The 12,955-nt window shown below is 35.2% G+C and overlaps 1 protein-coding gene across 6 annotated transcripts in view; it reads left to right on the forward strand.

Moving 5' to 3' along the window:
* Nucleotides 1-12,955, forward strand: part of Cfap54 (cilia and flagella associated protein 54) — a 248,380-nt gene that overhangs the window by 89,094 nt on the left and 146,331 nt on the right. For all 6 annotated transcript variants that reach the window (XM_069990518.1, XM_069990555.1, XM_069990527.1 and 3 more), the window contains exons 27-30: nucleotides 4,987-5,115; nucleotides 6,958-7,072; nucleotides 8,879-8,968; nucleotides 9,640-9,766. In XM_069990518.1, the coding sequence (XP_069846619.1) occupies nucleotides 4,987-5,115; nucleotides 6,958-7,072; nucleotides 8,879-8,968; nucleotides 9,640-9,766 (461 nt within the window). The remainder of the gene's footprint in view (nucleotides 1-4,986; nucleotides 5,116-6,957; nucleotides 7,073-8,878; nucleotides 8,969-9,639; nucleotides 9,767-12,955) is intronic.

Genomic DNA, 12,955 nt, shown 5'->3' on the forward strand with positions numbered 1-12,955 from the left:
AAAATGCAATGAAGACATTTGATAACACTTAGCAACCTTTCCTAATAAAATTTCTAATAAGTTAGGAATGGAAAGAAGAAGTTGAATAATGATAAAGACATTTACCCAAACTTTACAGCAAATATCATACTAAATGGCAAATTTCTGAAGCTATTTTCTTAAAATTCAAGCACAGGAAAGAGATGCTGACTCCTAATAGGGACATTCAGTATCTTCAAAGATTCTGTCATGTGATGAAGATATGAAATAATTTTATGACAATAAAATAAAGGAAAATTTACCTTATTTGTAACTGTAGCAGTGTCAAAACATTTGAGAATCTAGTAATTATAAAATGATAGAGAATATATATTATACTATAGTGATATATATATATAGAGAGAGAGAGAGAGAGGAAGAGAGAAAGTGACAGAGAGACTATATGTATAATAGTGATTATACATATGGTACTACGAACTGATAGGTTTTTTTATATCAGCAGGAGTCAGTCAGAAATGGAGAGGGTAGATTAGTTCACTTATAAGACATGATATTTAAATCTTAGCAAACAGTCAAAGAACCTAGTAAAAGGACTGAAATTTTGCCAACGATACAAAATAAGATCTGAACATATGGCAGGTCACAAGAAGTTTTCTGAAAAGGAAGATTTACTGTTATAGAATATAAGTGCTTCTAAAATAGCATACAGAGTTCCAGTAGTATCTCGCTGGAACTGGTTAGGATAATGTAAAAGCTCTCAATAGATACAAAAATTTGCTATGAGGCCATCTTAATAAAAATTTGTGGATGGGCACATAGCTCAATGAAATAAGATTAGAGCATTCAGGAATATCCCCAGGCTGACCAAAGAAGGAGCATGACAAAGTTGGCAATTTGATTCAATGAGAAAATTAGTTATAATAGCTTATTTAATGAAAGATGCTGCCATAACTAGCTATTCATCTGCAAGAAACAAAGTCACTACATATAAAATCAGAGACCACATTTTTTCAACAAGGCACAGGATTCACAGGAAAATATAGATGATTAGATTATTTGTGGCAAAGGCAATATACAATAAGCAAAGCTTAAAGGTAGGTATTAGGTTAGAAAAATTAAATGATAAACACAGGATTATTAACATTGATTATCTCAAAGTCTAATGAGAAAAATATGAAACATTTTACAGTTTATGAAAAGGAAAACCAGATTTATCTTAATTATAGAAAATATGATTAAATATGAGTTGCTTATAAAGGTGGAGCAGTGAACAGATACCATATATTGAAGGGCCATCTCCTTAGGTGGGAGAGGAGTCATTGAATGAGTTTCAAGTTCAGGAATGAGACAATAAGATTTGAATGTTAGAAAAAAGAAATCATTTTTTGGACAGTAGCTAATAATGAAAAGGGAATGATAATATCTGAGGTAGAGGATTAACTAGTTATAAAGAGAGTGATAATAACTAGTGTGGAAAAAGTGGAAGGCAAAGAGAAAGAAAAGGATTCTTTTTTATGAAACATAATTGAAAAACTGGAATCTATCAAGTATAGTGGACAAAGATTGGAGAGGGAAGGGTCAATGGTAATGCCCAGCCTGTATGCTTGGACAGTTTTTAATGATCCATGTGAGGAGTACTTTTGTGTAAAAAGGGGAAGTAGAGAAAATGGGTTTTGGACAGATTTTATTTTGAAATGAACTTTGGAGTTCAGGCCAGATATGAACAAAGACAAAAGATAAAAGGATGGCATGTGAAGACTATACTTCTGGCAATAGATACATAAATGGTATCTCCTGGGCAAGAGAAGGGAAGAAAATTAAAGCTAAGAATCTCATTGTTTTACTTGGTTCAAGAGGCAATCTTATTTCCAAACGCAAGGCAGAAAGAACTAGAAAGTCTGATTGATCCCAACCTTTTCCATCCTTATTGAGCCCACCCCGTTAACCTTGTGACTATTCTGGTTTTTATTATTTCTGTCACTGTCACATGGTGACAAACAGACAAACCAAATCAAACCCAACTCCCAAAGCTCAATTCTGCCTAGTCAAGTCCTCTAAAATATTTGAATATTGATGAGAAGATCCTCAACTGGGGAAATGATAAGGTTGTAGGAGAAGAAGAAGGATGACTGAAGCAAGTTCCCAGAGTGCAGAAGCAGTGGGATTCCCACATAGGTGAGAGACATTAGTTTAGACAGCAGATTGGAGGGATGATAGTATAAATACAGGCCAAGTGTGAAGATAGGCTAGTAGACAGATGACTAGTTCCCCTACTTTTTCTTTAATAGAAAGAGGAAATCAGATCATTTGCTAATAGTGAAGATGGAAAATAAAGGTGGGTTTCAGAGATTTGAGAAGAAATGAAGGGCTTTGACAAACACTGTGGAAGATGAGAGAGAGAGAGAGAGAGAGAGAGAGAGAGAGAGAGAGAGAGAGAGAGAGAGAGAGAGAGAGAGAGAGAGAGAGAGAGAGAGAGAGAGAGAGAGAGAGAGAGTTCTGCTTAGAATAAATAGTATTCTGTCAGCAGTGAGTCCTAGTGACAGCTGCCTCCCTCAGTTCTGGACACAATTTCCTTCTGAACAAACAGTGATTTTGGGGCCGAATCTGTGCACTACCTGATGAACCCACCTGCTTCTTTTCTACCTTAAGGAGTTATTGAAATCCAAGTTGTGCCAGAAATGTTTTGACCATGTTTTAAAAAGAATATATTAATGTCAGGATTTTGATATTTGAGCTGGATATGTTCCCAAGTGATGTTGAGCATTGCAATTTTAGAAGTTTCACTTGGCCTGACTGACAAACACAGAATCCTGGACTAGTCCCAGATTTCAGCTTTTATTTGATATAAACAATACTAGACTTTTTCTTAGAATGTGTAAAGCTTAATTTGTCAAAAAGTATATTTCTTTTTACTGTTTTGTTAAAAAAAATCAGTAGTCTTTTCAGATAGTTCAACCTTTTTAAGCAACATGTTTACCTTGCTGACTCCCCACCCTTGCCCAAAGTGTACCACTTCTGTGACTTGCCATCTTAAATGCTTCGTTATTTTTGCATTGTTTTAAAGCACTATGTTAAATACCTGTCATATCCTTTATTTGTGTTCAACATTAGTTATATTACATGGAATTATTTCTCTGTTTTCCTCTTAATTAGAAAATAATTTACTATTTTTACTATTTTTCTATTACTATATTTAAACATGTGGGGAAATTGTACAGTTCTGGATAAGCTTTCAGAAAGCAAAATATAGTAGAGTAGAAAGTACACATTAACTTGTTTCTGATTTCTAGTTCAAAAGTTGTCTCATATACATTTTATAATGAGAATGGACTGTTGTGTAAGCATTCAAGGTCCAGTACAGCATAGCCTTATCTACCTTTTCAAATTTTATTTCACCATTTTCCTTCCCACATTCCGTTCTACTATCAACATTAGCTTTTATTTTAGCACATTGTACTGACTCCACAGAAACAGTCCCATTTCTTATGGAAAGACTTGGAAAAATTATGTTAAATAAAGTCAGGCACAGAGAGACAAAGGTTGCATGTTTACACTCATATGTGGAAGCTTATAAATATATAAATACTTTGGATGGGAGAAGTCAGTATAATTTCTTAGAGAGGAATGAGTACTTGGAAGGGGTGAGGTGTGAGGTGAAGGAGAGGGGAATAGATGAAGAATAGAGGGGAAGAATACAGTAACAAATTCAGTATATCCTATAAAATTAAGAAAAGAGAGAAAGGGATGGGTTGTGAGAGATGAGAGTTTTGAAAGGGGGTAACATTGATCAAGATATTGTATTCATAAACTGCTTTGTTGAATGCCAATTCCTTTGTACATCTACTTAAAGATTATATATACATACACATATGTATATATAAAACATTCCTATTTCTTCACAGTAGATCAGTTTTACAGATCTAGAAAGTTGCTATTTTTCAGCTTCTTCATATGTTTCTTCCATGCACAGGAAGTAAAAGGTATTTAAAATACTAACTCATTCAATTTAACAGAAAATAACTATACCCAACAAATTCCTATACACTTAATTATACTCTTAGTTGCCGTATGGGGAAGGTAGTGAATGTAATTTACTTTCTTTGACCAATGACTATAGCAGGGTAGTGAGTGAATCAGCACTGATTCACTCACTAGTTGATGCTAGTAGAGTCATGGTTTTATTGACAAGTGAGTCTGTATAAATAAGGAGAGAGAGGGCAGATGTACTGGAAAATGGCCTAGCTAGGGAAAAGCATGGTCTTGAAATATGATGGTGGCAGAATTTCATTCAGCTCAATGTTCTCTAAGATTAAAGGAGATTGGTAGATTATTATACCAGACTAGAGAAAGCTTTGAAAATACCAATAAGAGTGGCAGATTATTATGCTGTACAATTCTATTATTAAAGCTTATGCTTTTCCATAATGAACTCAAGAGAATCTGCCAAATATAGCCTACCTCTTGACCAGGTCTCTAGAGATTACCATGCAAATCTTTGATCAACATAAACTCACCCTAAGGCATCATGAGGTCAGTCCTTGAACAGTTTTCCACAAAAAATTAACTCAAAATAAGAGGCTATGGGTTTATGACCTTTATTAATGACTACTTTAAAGTAGACTTTTTTTTAATGGAAATAGTTTCTTAATAGTCAAATACCATACCAAAAACATATGTCTATATGGTCCAAGGAAAGGGAAACTTACTGGGTAGAACTGGGGTTTGAACTTTGGGCCTTGTACTTGTTAGACAGATATACCAGTTGAGCCATACTCCCAGGGTATAAATTCCCAGGGGAATTTATTATTGAAGAATCGTTTGTTAGCTCTTTATTTAAAATAGAATCATATATTGTTTAATTCTAGGGAAGTAAGCTTCCAGTTAGCTTAATAAAAGCAGAGAAGTTCTTAAACTTAAAACATTTATGGGACTCTGACTTTATGATGCATGATACTTGAGAATAGACCAAAGTAACTAACAGAGATAATCAATACATATTTTAATTAGATTCTACGTTCATGGAAGGAATATGACCTGGCAATAATGATGATAAATTATGGAAAAAGAATGTTGGACACCACATCAAGCTGCAAATCTCTACTTGGTATTACTGAGCCAGAAGAAGTAATAGAGGAGGTAATTGTTTTCTGTTTCTCATATTTACTCATACATTTACTTGGGTTTTTTTAGGGTTCATTTATTAGCATCAAACATATTAGAAAATGGGTCCATTACTAGTTTGTCATATTTACATAGAAGAAAAGTAATAGAGTTAAGAGTTTATTTAGTTTTTTTAATTTTTGGGGGAGAGGAGGAGCAGGGTTGTGTGAAAAGCTCATCCACACTAGCATACTGGAAGTTTGTAGTCCCAGTACCGACCATCTCTCAGGAGTTGGTAGAAAGCTCTCTATACTCAGTCATTGGCTAAAAGCCCTCTGAAGTTTCTTTTGAATCTAAGATTTTTATTGTAAATACATGCCAGAGTTATTTATTTCACGTGAAGTTCAAAGTAGATTTCTGAAATGCATTGTGATACCCAAGTTTTCTTCTTTATGAGACTAATTTTTAATATCTGTCTCCTAAGCATGGGTCTTATAAGGGCTTATGCTTTATTACCTTCCTTTGAAAATGTGTGGATTAAATATTTTTGAGATCAAGTTTGGAAATGTTACTTAGTTTATTGGGTCTCTGAGAGACATACCAGGAATGATCGAAGGAGGCCCTTTGTTGGTTTGGATGTGGGTAGAGACTCTGCCTCCAACACTGGTTTCACTTAGATTAACCTCATTTCTGTCTCTAGTATGTGCTGAGATAAAATGCAAATAAGTATTTGTTTGCATTACTTTTCCCATGTAGGCATTTGTCTTGCCTCCAAAGGCTTCATAAATCACAAATGCATCACTACATGACTTTTTGTTACTGGAGGGGAAGTTTTGTCTAGAGGGGCAAAACAAGTTGGAGTCAATTTGAGTTTTTTCTTTTGATGGAATGTTTACTCTCAGTGCCTTATGGTCCGTTATGTCACCTAGGCCTTGACTGAGGATTATGTTATTGTGGGACAGGACCTTACACTATTCTCCTTGGAGCTTCTGGTTCAACAGAAGGTTGAGATACTTTTCTCTGACCAAGGTTGTAGGAACTGCTAATTTGTTCAAGTCAGAAATTCTTAGAGCCTGCCAAGATCCTTTTAGGCTTGGCATATTTTGTTTTGTTTTGGTAACAGTAGACATTGAGAGGTTAGTTCTCTGGTTCAGACAGAGCATACATATGAAGAGCTTGAACACAGTCAGGCCATTTCTTAATCTACTAATTACTGAAAGGCAAAGCGCAAAGGTAATTAGCTTAGTTGTAAAGAAATTCGTTCTGGAAAAGGTTTAGGAAAGAAAAGAATAAAAGAATACATTCATGAGTGGACTCCAGAGATTTTCTTTTGGAGACATTGGATATATAACCTTCATGAGAGAGATGTGGCTTGTTAAAGGGATGAGGCTCATTAAAGGGATGGAAAATACTGGAAGGAAGGGAAAGGAAAAGAAAAAGCATTTGGGTTATTCTTGAATAGACTTGGTCTGGCTTTTGGTTAGAATATAATGTTATTGAGACTAACTGTTATTATTTTAGCACACCAATCATAGTTTTATTTTTTATTTATTTTATTATTTATTTTTTGGGTCCAGTCGTGGGGCCTGAACTCTGGGCCTGGGCGCTATCCCTCAGCTCTTCAGCTCAAGGCTAGTGCTCTACCACTTGAGCCACAGCGCCACTTCCGGCTTTTTTCTTTTTGCTTATGTGGTGCTGAGGAATCAAACCCAGGGCTTCATGCATGCGAGGCAAGCGCTCTACCACTGAGCCACCTTCTCAGCCCAACCAATCATAGTTTTATCTGCCAAATATGAAAAAATTAAAATGCAATTTAAAGAAAGTTATTTGTTATAACATGTTAAAGTGCATTCTGACATTTAACCATTTTTTTTTTAGAATTCTTTGAAGAAACCTTTAAAACCTAAGAAGCCTCAGCAGGTACTGTTCCCTGAAAAAATAAATGAGCAGCTGTCCACATTGGAGACATACCTACTCAAAATGACAAAACAATGTAAATTTTTTCTGTATACACTCTTTATCATTATGTTTCAGAAAATAAGAATATATTTTCTTAAAAGTACTAAGACAAGATTCATGTTTGGGAAACCCTTTAAGGCTTACATGGTGCTTTTATGTTATGTCATTAATCCTAATAATGCCTTGTTAATAAGGGATTGCTAATTGCTTCTTATGAATGTGTCCTGGAAAGATAAACGGTTTAGTGAGGATTATATTACTAGCTTGAACTTAATACTAGGTCTTCTAATACTAAAGCAGATTTTCTTAACCTTGATTCTATTGCTATTTTGGGGTCATAAGGTTCTTTATGGTGGAAGGACTATATTGGGCACTATAAGATATTGGGAAGCACACTTGAACTTTGCATATAGAAATATAGCACATCTTCCCTTAGTCATGAGAAACAACTGGGAAGCAAATATTGCCAAATGTATTGGTGGTGGGATGGGAGAAAGATGACCTAAAACTGTAAATCACTGTTCTCAAGGCAGGAATGCAACAAACAAGGGATGATGTGAGGAGTGTTCATGTGTAAGAGGTTTGAACCATGGCTTAATAAGTAGAAAGTATGGTGAAAAAGCTACTCAGGAGGCTGAGATCTGAGAATCAGGGTTCAAGAACCAGCCCAAGCAGAAAAGTCTGTGAGGCTCTTATCTCTAACCAGCAAAAAGCTGTAATTACAGTTGTGGCTCAAGTGGCAGAGAACCAGTCTTGAGTAAAAAGCCAAGTGAGAGCACAATGCCCCAAGTTCAATCTCCAATATATGAATGTACACATTACATTTTAGGAATTCTATTGTAGTAATTTTATAATGAACTAATAATGTATTAATGCAATGTTGGGCATTTTGGAGAAAGCTGTCTGTAAAACTGACTTAATCTCTGATGATGATTACTGTTGTCACATTTTTTAAAAAGTATATTAAAAATCTTCTAAAAGAACAAGAGAGCAGTATCTACATTTCTCTCACTTGGCCCTCTGGTCTTTTAGGAACTACTGAATTTATATAATTCTATGGCCCCATGTAAACTTCCTTACTGTATGCCTCACAAAATTTGATTGTTTGGTGGTTTTACTGTTCATACTTTCTTTCAACTTCCACTCTGATTCTGAGGAAAATTTACTAATTGAAATCAATGTTCTCTCATTCCTAAAATTAGTAAACCTAGTTTTTGGAAAAGTGTAATTTTCTTGCTACATATAAAAGCATAATCCATTATATATAAAATGTTCTATAAATGTGATTTGTTCACTTTTATAATAGCAATAAAACATTTTACTAAGAAGTGCAATTTAATATTACTAGTCAACCAGTAACAAAAATAATAAAAATCATATTTTAGGTAGTGTTTTCCATGTGTCAGACACTATTTTAAGTATTTGATGCACATTAAAAGTTTATAACTAATATATAACAACCAAATGATCATATTATCCTCATTTTTAAAAGTAAGAACACTGAGATACAGAGTTACTAGGTAACTTCCCAAGGTTTCACAAAATTAACAAGTATCAGGGTTAGAATTTGAACCCAGCCAGTCTGGTGCTAGTGGCTCTGCTCTACTTTACTGACTTTGAAAGATAATTATACTAGGAAAAATTTAATATAATTTATAGTTTTGGTGGTGAGTCCCTTAAATTTTAGGGGAAAATAATGAAAGGAAACAATTGAGGTTACAGTATTCTTTGTAAGCTTCAAAAATTAATGATAGTCTTGTACATTTCAGAGTTCAAAGAATTTTTATTCTTGGTTGTTCAGAACAAAACCTGAAGCTTACTGATTTTCTTTTAAACTTAGATACTTCGTATGAACTCTCAGGAACAGAGGACCCTATCTTTCTTTATCCTGTGGTTTTAAATTGGGCTGTGAAAAATTCTGTGAAGGAAGGTAGGTGATCTGAATGTGCACGTGCTGTTTGCTTACTACTGAGGAACGGTTATGGTGTGGAGTCTATAAAGATTTCACCTGCTCTCAGCAGAATATTTTTGGTTCTTACCCATTCAGAATACTGCAGAATTTTAAATGCAAAGTAGTGAAACACACCTAAATATGTACTGGAAAGAAAGAAGCATCATGGTGACTTCTTTTGGTAGTGCATATGAAATTAAGAATGCTTATAAAATTGAGGACATTGAAAAGTGCATTAGTGATTTTTTAAGTTCAACTATGAAGAGACAGCAACCCAGAGTGAAATATTATCTATATAAACTATGTATAGTTATGACCTTAACTATGTACAATAAGACAAGAAATAACTACTTATGACAATTACTAACCTTTGCCCCTTTGCTAGTGATTCATACAGTAAAAACAACTTGAATGCAAGCTTTCTCAGCACTGAGACTTTTTGAGACGTGGGAGAAATATAGACTGTAAAGTATTATTTGGTGTTAGAAAAGTAATACTTCACATCAAACTCGTATTTTTTTAAAGTAAGAAATCAAAAAGACAAGTTAATGAACCCTCTACTTGGAACAAATTATTATTAGTACTAGTAATACTTCAGCACCCATAATTACTATATTGGTAACCGTATCTAAACTTAATTGTTTTTACAGTTATGAAATTTAAGCAAAGACCTAGATTCCTGGAATTCTTTACACAGGTTATGCTTAAGTGTCTGAATGATGAAAAATTTCACTTTTTGGTGGAGATAACTAGTCCTGTTCATGACTTCTTGAGAAGGTACTTGTAATATCAGTTTTATAACCTTAAGCTTACAACCTTAAGTCACAGAGCTGGATGAAAAAGAAGTGGGGTGGATTATGTAGTTGTCACCTGGGAGATAGTGAAGATTTATGTTTGTGTCAGCAAGTAAATGTAAAAATATTTATGTAACTGAATGAAGAAATAAGGCTAGAGCTTGTTCAGATTTCCAACAGTAAATAGATTAGGTCTTTTCTATTGGGCCAGGATGGATAGATGTGTGGCCTTTGGCCCCTTCATACACAATATTTAAAGTCCAATATTGGTTATGTATCATGGATTTCTAATTCTCCTGTCTTAATGAGCAAGAACCATTTCATATCATTTCCATTTGTATATATGAATGAGACGTCTCTGAGATAGAAGTAGTAAGCCTTAAAGCTATCCCTCTTATTTTCTTTTTTTTGTTATTTTTTTTTTAATTTTTATTTTTTATTGTGAAAATACTGTACAGAGGGGTTACAATTACATGGGCAAGATAATGAGTACATTTCTTATCAAGCATTGTAGCCTCCTCCTTTGTTTCCCCTTCCCATCCCTTCCCATCCTTCCTCCTCCTCCCCATGCAATCCTCCCTGCACCCCCCCCCCAAAGTTGTAAAGTTCGTTTTCGACATAACAACTTGTACTTCTCATTGTTGCAATGGGTCCACCTGTACAGGTGGACCCTCTTATTTTCTTAGCCTGAATAATTCTCTTTGCTCCCAGGGAAAATGATCATGTCTCATGCCAACTATGAGGGAACCTAAATGAATTCAGCTTACCCTGCAATAACTGATAAGTGGGCTTTTTGACACCATAGGACATAAATCTATCCATCTCATTTTAATAAAAGTAAATATCAGTAACATGAGATTTTAAAAAATGGTAGCAAAGGAGTAGAGAAACATTTCTTAAAAAAAAATCTTTAAAATAAGTACTTTATACATTAGAGAAAAAGTTTGGGATAGATGAGCTCATATTTTCAAAAAGTAAAGGAAGGAATAGATTTTGCTAAATGCAGCATGCAATGAAAATCAAAGAATTGATCACAATTAAAGCATTTTATTTAGTTAAAAAAAACTAAATGTACAGAAAGTTTAAGATGTCACTTAGCAATAAGTAAAAATAGGAAGTGAATAACATGAATATGTTTAGTCAAAGAACTAAACCTAGTGTAAAGTACTCTTATGGGCTGGAAATGTGGCCTAGTAGTAGAGTGCTTGCATGCATGAAGCCCTGGGTTCAATTCCTCCGTACCACATAAAGAGAAAAAGCGAGAAGTTGTGCTGTGGCTCAAGGGGTAGAGCACTAGTCTTGAACATGAGAGAGGCCCAGAGACAAAGCCCAGGCCCTGAGTTCAAGCTCCAGGACTGGCAAAAAAAAAAGTGCTCTTGAAAATAATTCTAATGAGGAACCCTAGATTTTAAATGTATATGAAATAGCAGTTAGAGACAGATTCTTTGTGTGTGTGTGTGTGTGTGTGTGTGTGTGTGTGTGTGTGTGTGTCTGGTCATGGGGCTTGAACTCTAGGCTTGGGCACTGTCCCTCAGCTCTTCAGCTCAAGGCTAGTGCTCTACCACTTGAGCCACAGTGCCACATCCGGCTTTTTTCTTTTTGCTTATGTGGTGCTGAGGAATTGAACCAAGGGCCTCAGGCATGCAAGGCAAGTGCTCTACCACTGAGCCACCTTCCCAGCCCCAAGAGACAGATTCTTATGTTTAGAAGTCTCTGTTATAAAGTAAGAAAATAAAATTAGGTAGAATTTTATTGACATCAAAAAATAGGCCAGGCATCTGTGGCTCATGCCTGTAATCCTAGCTACTCAGAAGGCTAAGATCTGAGGTTCAGAGATTTGGTTCAAAGACAGCCTGAGCAAGAAAGTTCATGAGACTCTTGTTTCCAATTAACCACCAGAAAACGGGAAGTGGCACTGTGGCTTAAGTGGTAGAGCACCTTCCTTAAGTGGAAGAGCTGAGGGACAGCACCCAGGCCCAGAGTTCAAGCCCCATGACCAACAACAGCAACAAACAAACAAAAAAGGAAAGAAATCAAAGAAAGAAGAAAACATTAAAAGTTGAAATTAATCAATTATAAGTTGGTTCTAAGAGAATCTAATTGGTTAACTCCAATAGATGATTCTTTAACAATCATAATAATTTAGCATAATTATAAGTTAACATTAATAGCTTTAAAAATCTAGTTGAAAGTAATGATATTCTAGAGTTTTGTAACAGTTGAGTAAAAATTAAAAAAATTGGATAATTCAAATTTGTTTAGACTAATTCTTTCATAATTAAAAGTGGATAATTTTTATTTCACATAAAGCTATTTTAAAACATGAGTATAGTTTTCTAGTATATTGACTTTAGTAGGCTGTGTTAGCAGAGCCCTATAACAAGAGAATAAAAAAGTAGAAAGTAAGCAGGGTGCTAGTGGCTCATGCCTATAATCCTAGCTACTTAAGAGGCTGAGATCTGAGGATCATGGTTCAAAGCCAGCTTGGGCAGGAAAGTCTGTGAGACTCTTTTTTTTTTTTTGGGTCCGGTCGTGGAGCCTGAAGTCTGGGCCTGGGTGCTGTCCCTCAGCTCTTCAGCTCAAGGCTAGTGCTCTACCACTTGAGCCACAGCACCACTTCCGGCTTTTTTCTTTTTGCTTATGTGGTGCTGAGGAATCGAACCCAGGGCCTCGAGCATGCAAGGCAAGCGCTCTACCACTGAGCCACCTTCCCAGCCCGTCTGTGAGACTCTTATCTCCAATTAACCACCACAAAACGAGAAGTGGAGCTGTGGCTCAGAATGGTAGAGTGCTATCCTTGAATTAAAAAGCTCAGGGATGGTTCCCAGGCTCTGAGTTCAAGCCCCATGACAAAAAAAGAAAGTGGGAAGTAATATATAAGTCAGTCATTCTTACTATATATAACATATTTATGTTTGTGAGGTAGTAAGAATATATATGTGAAACCACTGGGACTGAAATGTTAAAGACAGGTATTTATAAGAATAAAAATAATGAATTCCATAAATTAGAAGATCAATAATGCTGAGTAAAATTTTTAAAATATGATCTGTCAAAACAAAACCATAAACCATAAACCAGGTGCTGGTGACTTACGACTGTAATCCTAGCTACTCAGGAGGCTGAAATTGGGGATTGCAGTTCAGTGCCATCCAGGCAGAAAAATCTGTGA

Source organism: Dipodomys merriami, unplaced genomic scaffold (assembly GCF_024711535.1).
Source record: "Dipodomys merriami isolate MVZ:Mamm:240054 unplaced genomic scaffold, mDipMer1.0.p SCAF_10, whole genome shotgun sequence".
Lineage (NCBI taxonomy): Eukaryota > Metazoa > Chordata > Mammalia > Rodentia > Heteromyidae > Dipodomys > Dipodomys merriami.